Source organism: Battus philenor, unplaced genomic scaffold, assembly GCF_028537555.1.
Source record: "Battus philenor isolate CCGP_79_NKW_IND1 unplaced genomic scaffold, ilBatPhil1.0.hap1 SCAF_3, whole genome shotgun sequence".
Classification (NCBI taxonomy): domain Eukaryota; kingdom Metazoa; phylum Arthropoda; class Insecta; order Lepidoptera; family Papilionidae; genus Battus; species Battus philenor.
The window spans coordinates 11,632,022-11,645,115 of NW_027181693.1; the positions used below are offsets into that span (position 1 = coordinate 11,632,022).

General features: G+C 35.0%; 1 protein-coding gene across 6 annotated transcripts in view; it reads right to left on the reverse strand.

The window, feature by feature from the left end:
* Positions 1–13,094, reverse strand: part of LOC137927018 (insulin receptor-like) — a 91,227-nt gene that overhangs the window by 25,234 nt on the left and 52,899 nt on the right. For 5 of the 6 annotated variants that reach the window (XR_011107728.1, XR_011107727.1, XR_011107726.1 and 2 more), the window contains exons 3-6: positions 4,168–4,342; positions 3,266–3,377; positions 1,734–1,868; positions 353–476 (exon numbers count right to left, since the gene is read on the reverse strand). Coding sequence is in view for 3 of the 6 variants with exons in the window: in XM_068770787.1 (XP_068626888.1) it covers positions 353–476; positions 1,734–1,868; positions 3,266–3,377; positions 4,168–4,342 (546 nt within the window). In the remaining 3 variants the exon portion in view is untranslated. The remainder of the gene's footprint in view (positions 1–352; positions 477–1,733; positions 1,869–3,265; positions 3,378–4,167; positions 4,343–13,094) is intronic. The other variant, XM_068770789.1, reaches the window with a different exon arrangement.

The window sequence follows — 13,094 nt, forward strand, 5'->3', positions numbered from 1 at the left end:
TTTGTGTTATGTAAACAATGTTGATACTTTTAAGATCTTTTAATATCTTCACGTGTGCAAATATATGTAGATAGACCAGATACGATCGCGTCGGCCTAGAAACCTGAGTATGCATGAACTCCTTGTCAGAAGTGTGAAGATGGTGGAGATCCATGCCTTGTAGTGGGAATTGTTCGGGGGCATTATGATGATGATAATGTTATTCTTTACGAGTATTTAATTTTTTAGAAAATATTCAAAAACAATATTTTTTAAATATTTTCATATCTATTATTACACTGTTCGTAGTTTCTTTTTGTTCAAGGGAGTACGAATCTGATGATGATGATGATTTATGATATACGGGACTTACTCTTCTGGCAATGTTTTTCGTCCCAGCATAGCTGACGGCCGGAGGTATCCGATGGGCATTGCAGATGTTGCTGGCGACTCTGCACGTTCGGACACAGGCCGCAGAGACGCGGGTCGTAGTTAGACTGTGACGGAAGGACTAACATTAAAAGTACCATTTAATCATTGAATGCAGAAAATTAAGCGAGAATGACATTGCACTTTTGAAATTCATACGCGGCAGCGTATAAAACTGATTTGAATGAATTTTACAACTTAGTACATCAAGTTGCATGTATGTTTTGTTTGTACATATGAGGCTTGACTACCTTGGTAAAATACAGTCAAAATTTATCAGCCTATCGCAGCACAAAAGGAAAAAATATCCAGAGTGATAATAATAAATAACGTTTAAAATAAAAATAATAGATTTATAATTATAACTGATTAACAACCATGACATACTAAAAACGTTTCCACTTTTTCAAAGAAAAAAAAATAACGAGTAGTCAACATTAATAATATATTTACTCAACAACTTGCAAAGCGTATCAATGTTTGACAAGAATCCTAAGAGAAAATGTAAAACAAAAAAAAAATTAAAATCACATTTTCTCTATATCCACAATAATTACATGACGGCCTTGTAAAATATTGTTTTAAAATACTATATTATTATCATCTGATTAAATACAGTATCGTGAGACTGTTGAATACGGAAATAAGAAATATTAGTCTGACCTAGATGGATTGTCCAGTAGCTATTGTAGTGACTTTGTAGCTGCCACTTGAACTTTTAAAATCTATTGGCCTCTGCTGGCTAACCCGTAGGTCCCGACCGACGCTAAAATAATCATCTTGTTGACAGACGACGGACTACAACGGCTGAAGCGCAACAGGACTATAACTTATGCGTCTCGTGACTTTACGGAATACTTGTACATTCCATAGCGATCCGTACGGAAAATGTCAAGCAGTTTACTTCACACAGCAGCCTTTCCTTTCAATTAGGGTAGAGAACCGATCCCTACGCTTAAAACTTTGTAAATAAACAAATGCTGGTAGCTAAAGCTTTTCTATTTAGTTATACCCTGAAGAAAAGAAAAAAAGAATAAAACAATTCTGACATCAGAAATAGACATATGAACTCAGTTATCACTTACATACGGGGATGACTGGTTATAAATATAAAAGATTCAAAGGGGTAAATGCATATATTTTTTACTTGTCCATATACGTTTGAAAAGCAATGGTTTCATAAATATTAAATAACGTAATACATAAAAAGCGTTTCCAAAATTCCTGCATATTAAAATTAATTATTGTCAACTATCTGCCTCTGCACTCGAGACCGCCTGTCCAATAGTGGATGAATGTTTTGTTATCTAAGCAACGAGATTTACCCGGATTAAGATATTGTCGTCGCCGTCGGCCAGGATCCGCGACCAGTCGATGGTGTTCGTATAGCACAGCCGGTCGTTCTGTTGGATGCGCACGCCGCCGCGCTCCACCCGCGACAACGAACGAAGACCCAGCGACTGCGGACACGGTTTCACCATTATTTCAAAATAAATAGAACGTTCATAATGAACTATTTAACTATCTATTCTTATAACTTGTGGACAATACGAAGTACGGGCGCAGTTCAAAATATAAAAATAAAAAAACTTGAATAAAAAAGTGTTTATCCAAATAATTACTTTATTATATTGATTTCATGTTTTATATTAACAACGATTACCTTTCGAACATAAGTATTCTATTTAGTCATTTATATGACAAATGTATTTTTAGTACTGTGTATTTCAACATTAATGTAGGTTGGATTTTCAATAGACTATAACTTCACTGCACGCTTTATTTTTCAAGTCCTTACAAAGGTTGGCAGGATTCTTTTCCCAGCTTTATAAAATATATTTTTTCCGGTGTCCAATAAAGTGTTAAGATTAAACAAGAGCAATCGGAAGTCACACCACCCGTTCCTGATCTTCAAAGATATCCAGCACTACCTTTGTCTAATATCGTGAAAACAGGTGATGGTGAAACGGTTGCGTGATTATGTTTGTTCTACAAAGTTTAAGAGTTAAGATTAACTAATGGTAAATGATGAGGCATGTCCCTAATAGCGCATTGTGATTCAGGCTTATGTAACATGCTTCCTGCGCAACATAACGTTTGCGCGCCGTCTCATTAAGCCAGCAGTGCTACTAGCTATGGCGACCTCATTACGATATAATATTTCAAAACAAAAAAATTGATTCCCCAATTTTATAGATATGACTGCTGTTTTTTCATCATCATGTCAGCCGATAGACGTCCACTCTGCCCAAAAGATCGCTACGATGACCAGTTTTGTGCCCATTACCAGCTACTTCCCGCAAGCATGGAAAGTCATCGGTCCACCTAATGAGCAGTAACTTATACTATCCCTGTTTTCACATATTAGGATAAGTTATCAATACTTAAAAAAATTACTTTAAAATTTAAATTTAACTTTACGACTTTACTCAACAATTTAAACTTTAAATAAAAAAATCAACACTTAAATTAGCAATACTTCACAATAAAGGTAAAGACAAGTTTAATAAAAAATATAGTTAGATAAAACTGATTAATTACTACACAGTAGGTATCCATCGGCCGCTCGCACCTGCTTTTTTGTAAATGTAATTTCATAAAACTCTTTATAGGTCTTTCTAACATAGTGAATTAAATAATCTATCAAATCGAATATGTATGACCTATAGTTTGAAAATATACATTCGTAGTATTATTAGTACAATTCCTTATAAATTTCAAATCTCTAAGACTTATGGTTCCAGGGATAGCATGATGAGTCCGTTATAAAGGTCAAAATCTTGTATAGAGAGATAAAAATGATTTATAATCAACATAATGGATGTTTTACATTTTCGGTATCGTCTTTAATGCTCACCTCCAGATTTTCGCAGTCGAACACAACAATAGCGTAATCCTTGAATAGCTGCATACCGCGTACTACGGATAGGTTCGGGAACAAGTTACCGAGGTTCCGAACGCCCATCAGCCTGTAAATATTAGGGCCCAAATTATAAAGAAAATAAAACCATCAAACACACCGTTCACAATTCAACCGGGGACCTTATAAAATTACCGCAGCACAATCATAAATGTGAATTGCAATTATAAAGGACCACAACATGTCACAAAGTAACAAGCGCTAACGCTTTGTTGCCTTAGATTTTGTATTAAATAAAACCTGGACTACCTACATATACCAAATCCAAACCCTATTCGATAGCTTTATTTCGAAAATTCTGTTCGTTCCATAAATCAACGTCAACGCCGTTTCGGGGGGGGGGGGGTACAACATAAATTTTTTTTAATTCATTTTCCGGGGTAGACCATTCCGTACCCTATCACAAACAAATAAGTCAAACAACCTAATCGAGTCACCTGTACATTGTCGAGTTGAACTGTTGATACTGCTTGTAACAGATAAGCCATTAGATCTCTTTCCTAGGATGAATTTTGACAGCCATGTTCTTTTCTTTTCTTTGAAATTTACTTTGTTTTTTGCCGAATGTAGAATCTTAGAAAAACTATGCCTAAAATCATTATTTTTTTTCGGCCATGTCAACTCCGTTGTGACCATAATAAATGTTCACTATTTAATCATTCAACAACCACTTAAGTCAAGACAGACGCCTGTCTATAAAATAATCCAGTCGCTACTAACGTTGGTTCCGGTAAAATACTTTGCGGTGTTTGTTTTATGACAAAGTAAGTGACGAAAAATACAAACGAATTTTAGAAATAAAATAATAAGGCGATGAAAATTTAAACGACATAACTTACCTATATATAGTTATATAACCAGTAACTTCCCTCAGCTCCGGAAAGGTCATGTTATCAAAAGCGTTCGGAGAGGGATGCTCGATCACAACAATACTAAGATGGCCTTCAATGACTCGGCAGCCACGCAGTTTCTGCATCTGTTCGGGGTGGCTCCGTATATCTATGGACGGACATACTGTAACAAAAAAAGATAAATATTAATAACTAGTATTATTAACGGTAATTTTTTGTATATATTGTCAAGTTCGTCGTTGGATACTGTTAGCGCAAGTTCAGTCATGGTGGTGATCTTTGAGGGAGACCTATACCGCCTCGCAGTGGGCGCAAGTCGGCTGACATTATCACGATGAAGAACCAAAACTTCCCAGTTCACATTCGCAAACATTTAGTGATTTAATAATAATATATAATTTTCTTAAATGTACTGATAGTAAATTTGTTTAGCAAGAAGGAACGAGCGATCCCCACTCCAATATAGTGTGCGTCTGTCGAATACTGTGTTTCGATTTAGTTCAATTAATGAAATTCTTGATCTAACCGACAATATATCGCAAGATGACAATATTGTGTATGGTTTTAGTTTTAAAATACTCAACTAACACCGATACCCATTGATATCTTTGGTGGGCCTGATCATCCTCAGTTGACCATGAAGTACATATTTGATTACATTTCTTGAAATCATTGAAACTATTTTTTAATTGTTATTTATATAAATACATAATCTATAAGAGTTTATTTTATTTTCGAATAAAGTCATCGTTTGAATTTAAGAACCGCTTTGCTATCCTATTTTACAAAACCTAAATATGAAACAGTACGCGCACAAGATAAAATATTGACATGCAGAAGCAAAATAAAAATAAACCCTTGATCAAAGAGATATTAACGTAAACGTATTAATTTTATTTGAGATTAACCCATTTCTCGAGCTTTAATAATGATTGTAAAGGCGTCATTTATTTATATTCCGTAACAAATAATATGATGTAAATCGTTTGATATATTCACTTTTTATAAGATTATTTTTGATGGCAGTTTCTCCGAAACGACAGATATTATGAATAGTCTCATTACAAATATCTGTTTACTAATACTTTGCCATGCTACTAAAATGAAGTAACATTTTCATTCGAATCTATCCGAGAGACAGGCGGTGGAATGAATAGTAATAATGTTACTGGCTATGCATTCCTCCAATTGCAAAACAGCTATGCTTATGCATCATTGTTTGTCTACAGATATAAGCACGACGCTGGTGTGAGGAAATGATTAATTGAAGCTGTTTATTGTGACGCGTAAATTGCCCATCGATGTCAGTACATCGACGGCGCCGCAGCGGGCACTCGCCGGCACGTTCCTCAATAAGAAATGATTATTTTGTTATCGCATTCGTGTACCACTCGATTACTTGTTAATGATCTCCCGCGAAGCAATTCCGGAGAGACCACATGCGAACTGTTCCTACTTATAACTTTACGCTATTTACGCTGGACCATTCGTGTATTGAGATGCATGTTAACGTCATGTTATCTGTACGCACTAAATTCTTATGTGGTCGAAAGTTTTGTACTAATTTATTACAAACCTACTTTACTTTAATTTTGAATTTCAGATTTTTCACATTTAACTTTTAAACATAAACAATTTGGTGTATGCGAAACTTAAAATCTTATGATGATAATGATATTTTTTACCCACACAAAAATAACTGCCGCTAATTACTTCAAAGGAAAAAAATATTTTTTATTCTTTAAAAATACCGAATCTAACAGTACGTTTACGTCATGGTAAGTAACGCCAGCTCATAAAAACTGTACACCGAAGGCCATCATCTGATGACCAACGCAAATCATCTAATGATTGATGATACGATACATCACTTAGGCATACAAACTAAGAAAGCATTTATGTTTTGATTTTAGATATTTCCCATCATCAACATATAAGCCGATAGACTTCCTCTGCAAGGCACACATGAATCTTCATGTGATGTGGCGGTCTCGCCACGATGACCGGTGTCGCGTTGCTTGCATCCCGCGACCTTGACTATGTCGTCGATCTACCTAGTGAGGGGCCGATCAACTATGTGAATATTCAATTCTTATTATATACGAGATAACTCTAATATATAATAATAAATAATTTTTCAGTACGTGGCGGCATAAACACGGGTCGTGGTAAGTAGATCAGACCGTTCATTATCACTGACAAAACAGCACTAGAACTATATATAAAATCGTAAAATCAAATGAATAATGAAAAGGTGGTTGATGATTACAAGAAATTTAAAAATCCTTCTAAACCGTGTTAAAAATAATAAACAAAGTAATATATCTAACAATGTAGTTTCGGAAGTGAGTTTCTTTGTAGTAAGCACAATCGCTGCCGCTTTGAAATGCCCATTGACAAAATGTAATCGCGTGCGCACAAACCGGCGCGCGGAACACGTGCAGCGCCATTTTAATTGTTAAATGGCCGCCGAGGTAAACATTAACGATTGTGTCACATCAGCGGTAGTTGCGCGGCGTAAATATTTCGTTTGCTATAAGTTATTTACTATTACTACTAGACTCGCAAATATCTTAATACTCTTAATTGGGTATCAGTTTAACAATACAAGAGATATCTACATTAAAAGAACGTGTAATGAATATGTACGTGAGATTTGGATACATAATAAATAAATATCGATGCCAGACAGAGATTGAGAGATTAAAACACTGTGGAGTAATTTAACTTGTAATATCCACATAAGAAAATATTGGGTTATTATTAGTGGAAATTGTGAACAAAAAACTAAGATACATAAAAGCATAAATAATCAACTTTAATTAAATTCAGTGTACTTCACGTCTAATAATAAAATTCTTACAAAAACAAAAAACTACAAATAACGTATACAGCTTCTATTACTAAGAAAATAAAAACATTACGGCTTTAAATACTTAAAAACAGTGGATGAATAAGAAAAAATTAACAAGTTTTTTTATTGGTTGCTAGTAATAAGAAGTATGTACTTGTTTTCTGCACAATTTTACAAATGGGGATCATCGTTTTCTTTACATTTATTTGCGTGCGACGTCACAACTTGATCGACACAGAAGATCGCTTCGCGGCCCTCCTAGAATGATGCCTCATACAGTTCAAACTATCCTCATACATCTATGGTGTATTCCATGGATCAAAATTGGCATTGTTTATAGTACAGCATTTACGGCAGGGTAGAACCATAGACACAGATCTCTACTGCTAACAACCAATAAGTATATTAGAAGGAAGAAAACGAAGAAAACGGAATTAATCAATAGGAGAGCCAACACACATCTTAGTCTCTCAGCAAAAGTTAGGTTTGGCTTATAGACGATTATGTATCTGCCACATAGCCCTAACCGTGTCTGTGTACCTTCAGATTTCCTCGTGTTTTCGTCTCTTCAGAATTCTTTAGACGATATCACATTAACAACAAGAGAGAACTGCAAAAACTATTTGTCGGTTTATTTGTCAAAAGTGCCAAAGTTTTTTTTACGACGGCATCATATCATTGTCTACGAGATGGCAAAAAGTCATCGAAGAAAAAGAAACCTAAATACTATTTAAATATAAATATAAATTCTTCTTCAAATGTCTCGTATTTTCATACAAAATAAGAAGGAACTTTTTCCTCGACTTATTATTTACTAGTGTAGAATAATGATTATGTAGACAGTACTTCAGCGTATATAAGATAATTATTTATTTATTTTATTATAAGTAAATAAGATAATTAAACTGGCAATAAGGACGGCACTCTGTGAGCGACGATAAACATGACGCGTCAGACGCTGCAGTACGCCGCAATACGCTGCACGATGCAAATGAACTCGGCCGCATAGCGCCGGCTCCCCTCGTCCCGGTCACTCGCTTCAGTTCAGCGGGTATTTATAGGCAGCGGAATGTTATTATTGTTTTTCTTACAGGTAAGGACCACGCTAACCGTCAATATCGATGTCTACCGCATGTTATTATTATCAATGATTATTTTCAATTGAGTCATAATTCATGTCTGTGATTTTGGTTTTATAATCAATTTAATTCCATCGCTCGAACAATTGACGGCAGTTGGGGCTGAAAGGTTCTTAAATTGCAACCAGGAGCCGGTAGGCGAGGTGTGATACCCTCCACTAAGTGCGCTGATGACATAGCTAAGCTCGCCGGAAATCGCTGGATGCGGGCAATGTAAGATATATATGTCAACGTGGAGGTCTATGGGGAGGCCTTTGCCTTGTAGTAGACGTCCATCGTCTGAAATAACGATGATGAAGCAATTTAAATGATTTATTAGGAACTTTTATTTCGGATTGTAAAATGTAAATTCCGATAAATAAATTGCATTTTCAAGCACAATAGAAGCGTAAATGACAGACTTAATATACGGATAATTATCGATAAGAGTATACATACATCACTATAATGTAACACTTGTTCCGACTTCTCATAACATCGGGCGCCCCGCGTTTACTACGTCGCTACTACAGCCTCCGCGCCGCCCGCACGCACTCCCCCCGCCTCCGTACCATGTCAGCGCATCGCCGAATCAAACAACCATCCACCTTAATGGCGCGAATTCGTACCACAACAAACGAGAAAGTTCAAGGCAACTAAAGAATGAACTCAGTCGTTTCGTGGTACGGGGAAAGGCTTGTTATTAATGGCGGACTTCGCGCCGATTTTACAGTTACGATAATTTTGTGAAATTATAATCATTGAACAAATTCCGTTGATATTCATCGAATTATTATTATATACCATTTGCGTCATACAGAAACGCTTTAAGATGTACAGGTTGCAATAAAACAGATGATATCACATTCCGTACAATTTATACAAACCCCTGTAAATTATTTATTTATTGACATTTCGAGACAATTCATTTAAGACAATCAAAATCTTATCCGTATCTTTAGCAATAGTTAACAAGAAATCGGTGTAGTTTTTTCAACTTGTTAATAATTTCTAAGGCTAGCGTATAAGAGAACTAATATTTTTTAACATTATGCATCAGCAAATATTAACAGACAGTGTAAGAAAGCGTACGTTTATTTCTATGGAAAACACGAATGTAAAGTCTAAATCTATAGTTTTCTTTCTGTTATATTATTTATTCAGTTCTCAACGTCGTTTCAAGCCTCCTCCAAAGATATTTATATGGAGGTAAAACATAATCGCCACGCAGGCGGGTTAGCGATTGCCGTGTAATATTATGGTTTATAGAAGACGCCGCTGCCCCTATATAATTCATACAGTTCTATAAATTTGTCTCCCGGGATCGAACCTGAGACTTACAATCGAAAGTCTCGGTGGTCTACCGCTGGGCTACCAGTAGACATTTAGTTGAACTAATTATTAATAGTAACATTTTTACTTCATAAAAATAACTAATAAGTACATAACTTTTTAATTATCCTGCATTTAACCAATATATACAGTATTAATCAAAAAACGTTAATCATTATTTGACGTAAATTCTGATTGTTTATAATTAATTATGAATTACCACAAAATATATTTTACGTAAATGAATCATATTTAAACATAGTAAAGATTTTTTTAATTTAATGATTATGGAATTTATCGAAGTTTTAAATTATTTAAATGTTAATGAAATTTTCGTCTAGAGGTATATGTAAAAATTACACTTTTTGAAACATTTTTTACATTGAAAGCGAAAAAATAATAGCCTAGGCGGGGTTTTTCTACGAGATCAAATGACTTAAAGTTACTCTTTTTCGTAATTTATTTTAAAGGGTTTTAATTTGAAAATGATACCCTAACAGGACCATTATAACGCTTAATTAAAATAATATTTAGAAGAAACAAGACATTTTTTAAAATTAATTTTAATAATGACAGCTCTTTTAGATGTAGGAAAGCTCAAAATTTACTAAACATATTTAGTTTTTTGTAGGTGTTTATAAATTGCCTTAACGTTTCGGTTTAGGTTTACTACTCATTCCATAAGTTGAGGGCGGGGATGAAAGATTATGATATGACAGGCGATGGTTTGTTTCGTAACCGTTGGATCCATGAATGTGCACAAAATGGTCCAGTCGGTCGGTGCGATGCGCCGGCGCAACTCTATTTCCGACGTGAGCGTGAGTCAGTTTGCACTTTCACTGCAAATAGAGTCGCTTGTCTGCGGATAATTGGCGTCATTCCACGGTGCGATGTGGTTGCAGCGGCACCCACATGCTCGGCGCGGGACCGCCCCAGTTTACGTCAGCGGACCCGGATATCCGGCTCGCGGACATGTCTCACATTCCGCCGCTTCGCCAACACGAATATTACTCATAAGAAACTCGTCTACTACTACGTCCGTTGCATTCTGGAACAAGTTATCTTCATAGTCAAATATTTTTTATAAACCATAAAAATAATTAAAATTGAGAAGATTCAAGTTTGAGACTTAGCTATTTTTAAGTTAAAGATTTATCTTTATTTTGCATAAATTATTTTAATTAATTATCACTAAGGTGTTTAAAACAGCGTATTCTAACAATGTAATATTTTTTTTGTATCTAAATGATAGTTATAACGCATACATAATACAGGTATTCTACATACACACACCAACATACAATTTTGACAAACCGTATTTTAAAAAAATCATTTCCTAATTTATAGCATTAACACTATTTTTTAAAAATGTATTAATTACATGCTTTGTGATTTTTTATATCGTTTTCTTATTGGAATTTCCACCACATACGTACCTAGAATCTTCTGTTTGTTTTAAAATATCGCATTGCTTTAATATTAATTAATACAAGGAATGTGACAATCCTCAGAAATTTATTGGAATATTATACAAAAATCACTCGTAAACTAATTTTCCGCACTCAATTAACGATTCAAACATAGCAGACTAATTACTAAATTATTGAAATTTTATCAATGCGGTTCTCTTTGATTAAATGATGCTGCCTCTTTTACTTGGCAAGTAATTACCGCGGCGTCTACAGGATGATTGAAAATATGTGTAAAACCTGTAAAGAGATGAGTGTATAGCACGTTTGTCGAAAAAACTTAAGATTTTACGCATATTTTCAATTACACCGCATAAAGTGATCACTTTAAAACATGTTGCTTCAGTTAATATCTTCTTTTGCGACAGGACAATAACTTTCAACCGGAATAAAGTCTGCAGAAAGTGATAGTAAATAGTTAATATTAATATACTTCTTTTTCCTATAATATCATTACTCATTACATTTTTTATTATTTCTGAAACTATTGATTTTTGGATAGAGTGTACAATACATTAATGGACAGCGAATAAGCCATACATTCTTTAAAGCTACTACACTTATTTCTAACCATACTGTATATCTGCTATGAAAATTTTGACACGAAGATGATGAGAGCAGCAATATGTTTAGTTGTACATTAATGAATTTACCGATCACTAACAATAGTAAACGCTTTTATCGATATTTTCGAATTAAAAAAAACTTTACACTGTTATTACTTTTAACTGAACAATAAGTCTTCGCTGCGCGTTTAAATAAAAAATGAGATCTGCAGAAGAACCAAGATCACTGACGTAGCTCGAAGAGATGATCGTTTGAACTGGCGATGAGCGGGACACATCGCTCGTGCAACCTACTGCCAATAGGAATAATGGGTTCTCGAGTGCCGATCGAACGAGCTATAAGATCGACGAAATAGTTAATATGTGGGCAGCGCAAGGCTGATCGTCGTGGCGAGCTTTGGGGGAGGCCTATCCCTTACAGTGACAGTCTATCGGCTGATATAACGATGATGAACAATAGATTTATGAGATTGAGCGGCCAAAGGTCACAAGTTAAATACCTACATAAACAATAGATAAAGAAGGCAGTCAGCATTGAAGATGACAAACGCGCGGTGCAGATAGGCGTATGCGGCGTAATCCAGGGCCGCGTAACGTCGCGCTACGCTGATTTATGTTTCCGGTCTCTGAATGGTGATATCAATGGTCGGCTCACATGGTGCGGCTTGTTATTGTCGCTGTTCATTCACACCGCTCGCCACGTACGACCAATGTAAATTACCTACGCATTTTTTTCAACATCCGCCCGCAATCACTACCAACACCGGCGTTAAAAAAACCGTTAACTGCGAAAAATAACGGTCCCGGGATTTCGTTTGAAATTGTTCGTATTGTATGAGAAACATGGTTAGTGAGTTAGTGGTAAGCGATTTCGTGATCGTGAGATATATAGCTATACAACAACAAATTCTGACTGTAATCAGATAACATATTGAATTCTGCCCATAGCTATAGCTACATGAGTTATTTAACAATCCATTTTTACTAACCCCATAACAATCGGAATAACTATCTACCAATCGGCTTCAATCTTCTTACGTAGTAATAATTAAATACAAATATACTTTGCTATAAATAACTTCATTACAAATAAAACGCATTTGTTCTTGAATTGTTTATACAATACGTTAAAACGAGCCATTTACCGTATGAGGCATAAGTTAGGTACTGGTTCTAAACAGGATTTCCCGGTGTGACGCGCGATACAATGCGGGAGTTAAATTTTTCACGCTAGAGGGAATATGTAGAGATAATATTAACGGTCGCAAGTAACAAAACAGTCAATTAGTGAGTAGGGTATCATGATATTAACTTTTATACAAAAAAAGAAATGGATAATGATATCAAAAAAGAACGCAGCTATCAATTTTGTCACGATATTAAAACTTTTTCGCTTTCTCTCACATATTTCTTTAAAATAAATTTTATTTGGCACTGTACTCACAAAGACGTTGCCAGGGTAAATACAGAGACTTATCTATTTTCTTTGGTGTCTTTCACTCGTGCAAATAATACGAAACATCAAAAAATTAGATGTGTTAAAACCCTCAGTAAATTTATCGTTTTTTTATGGAAA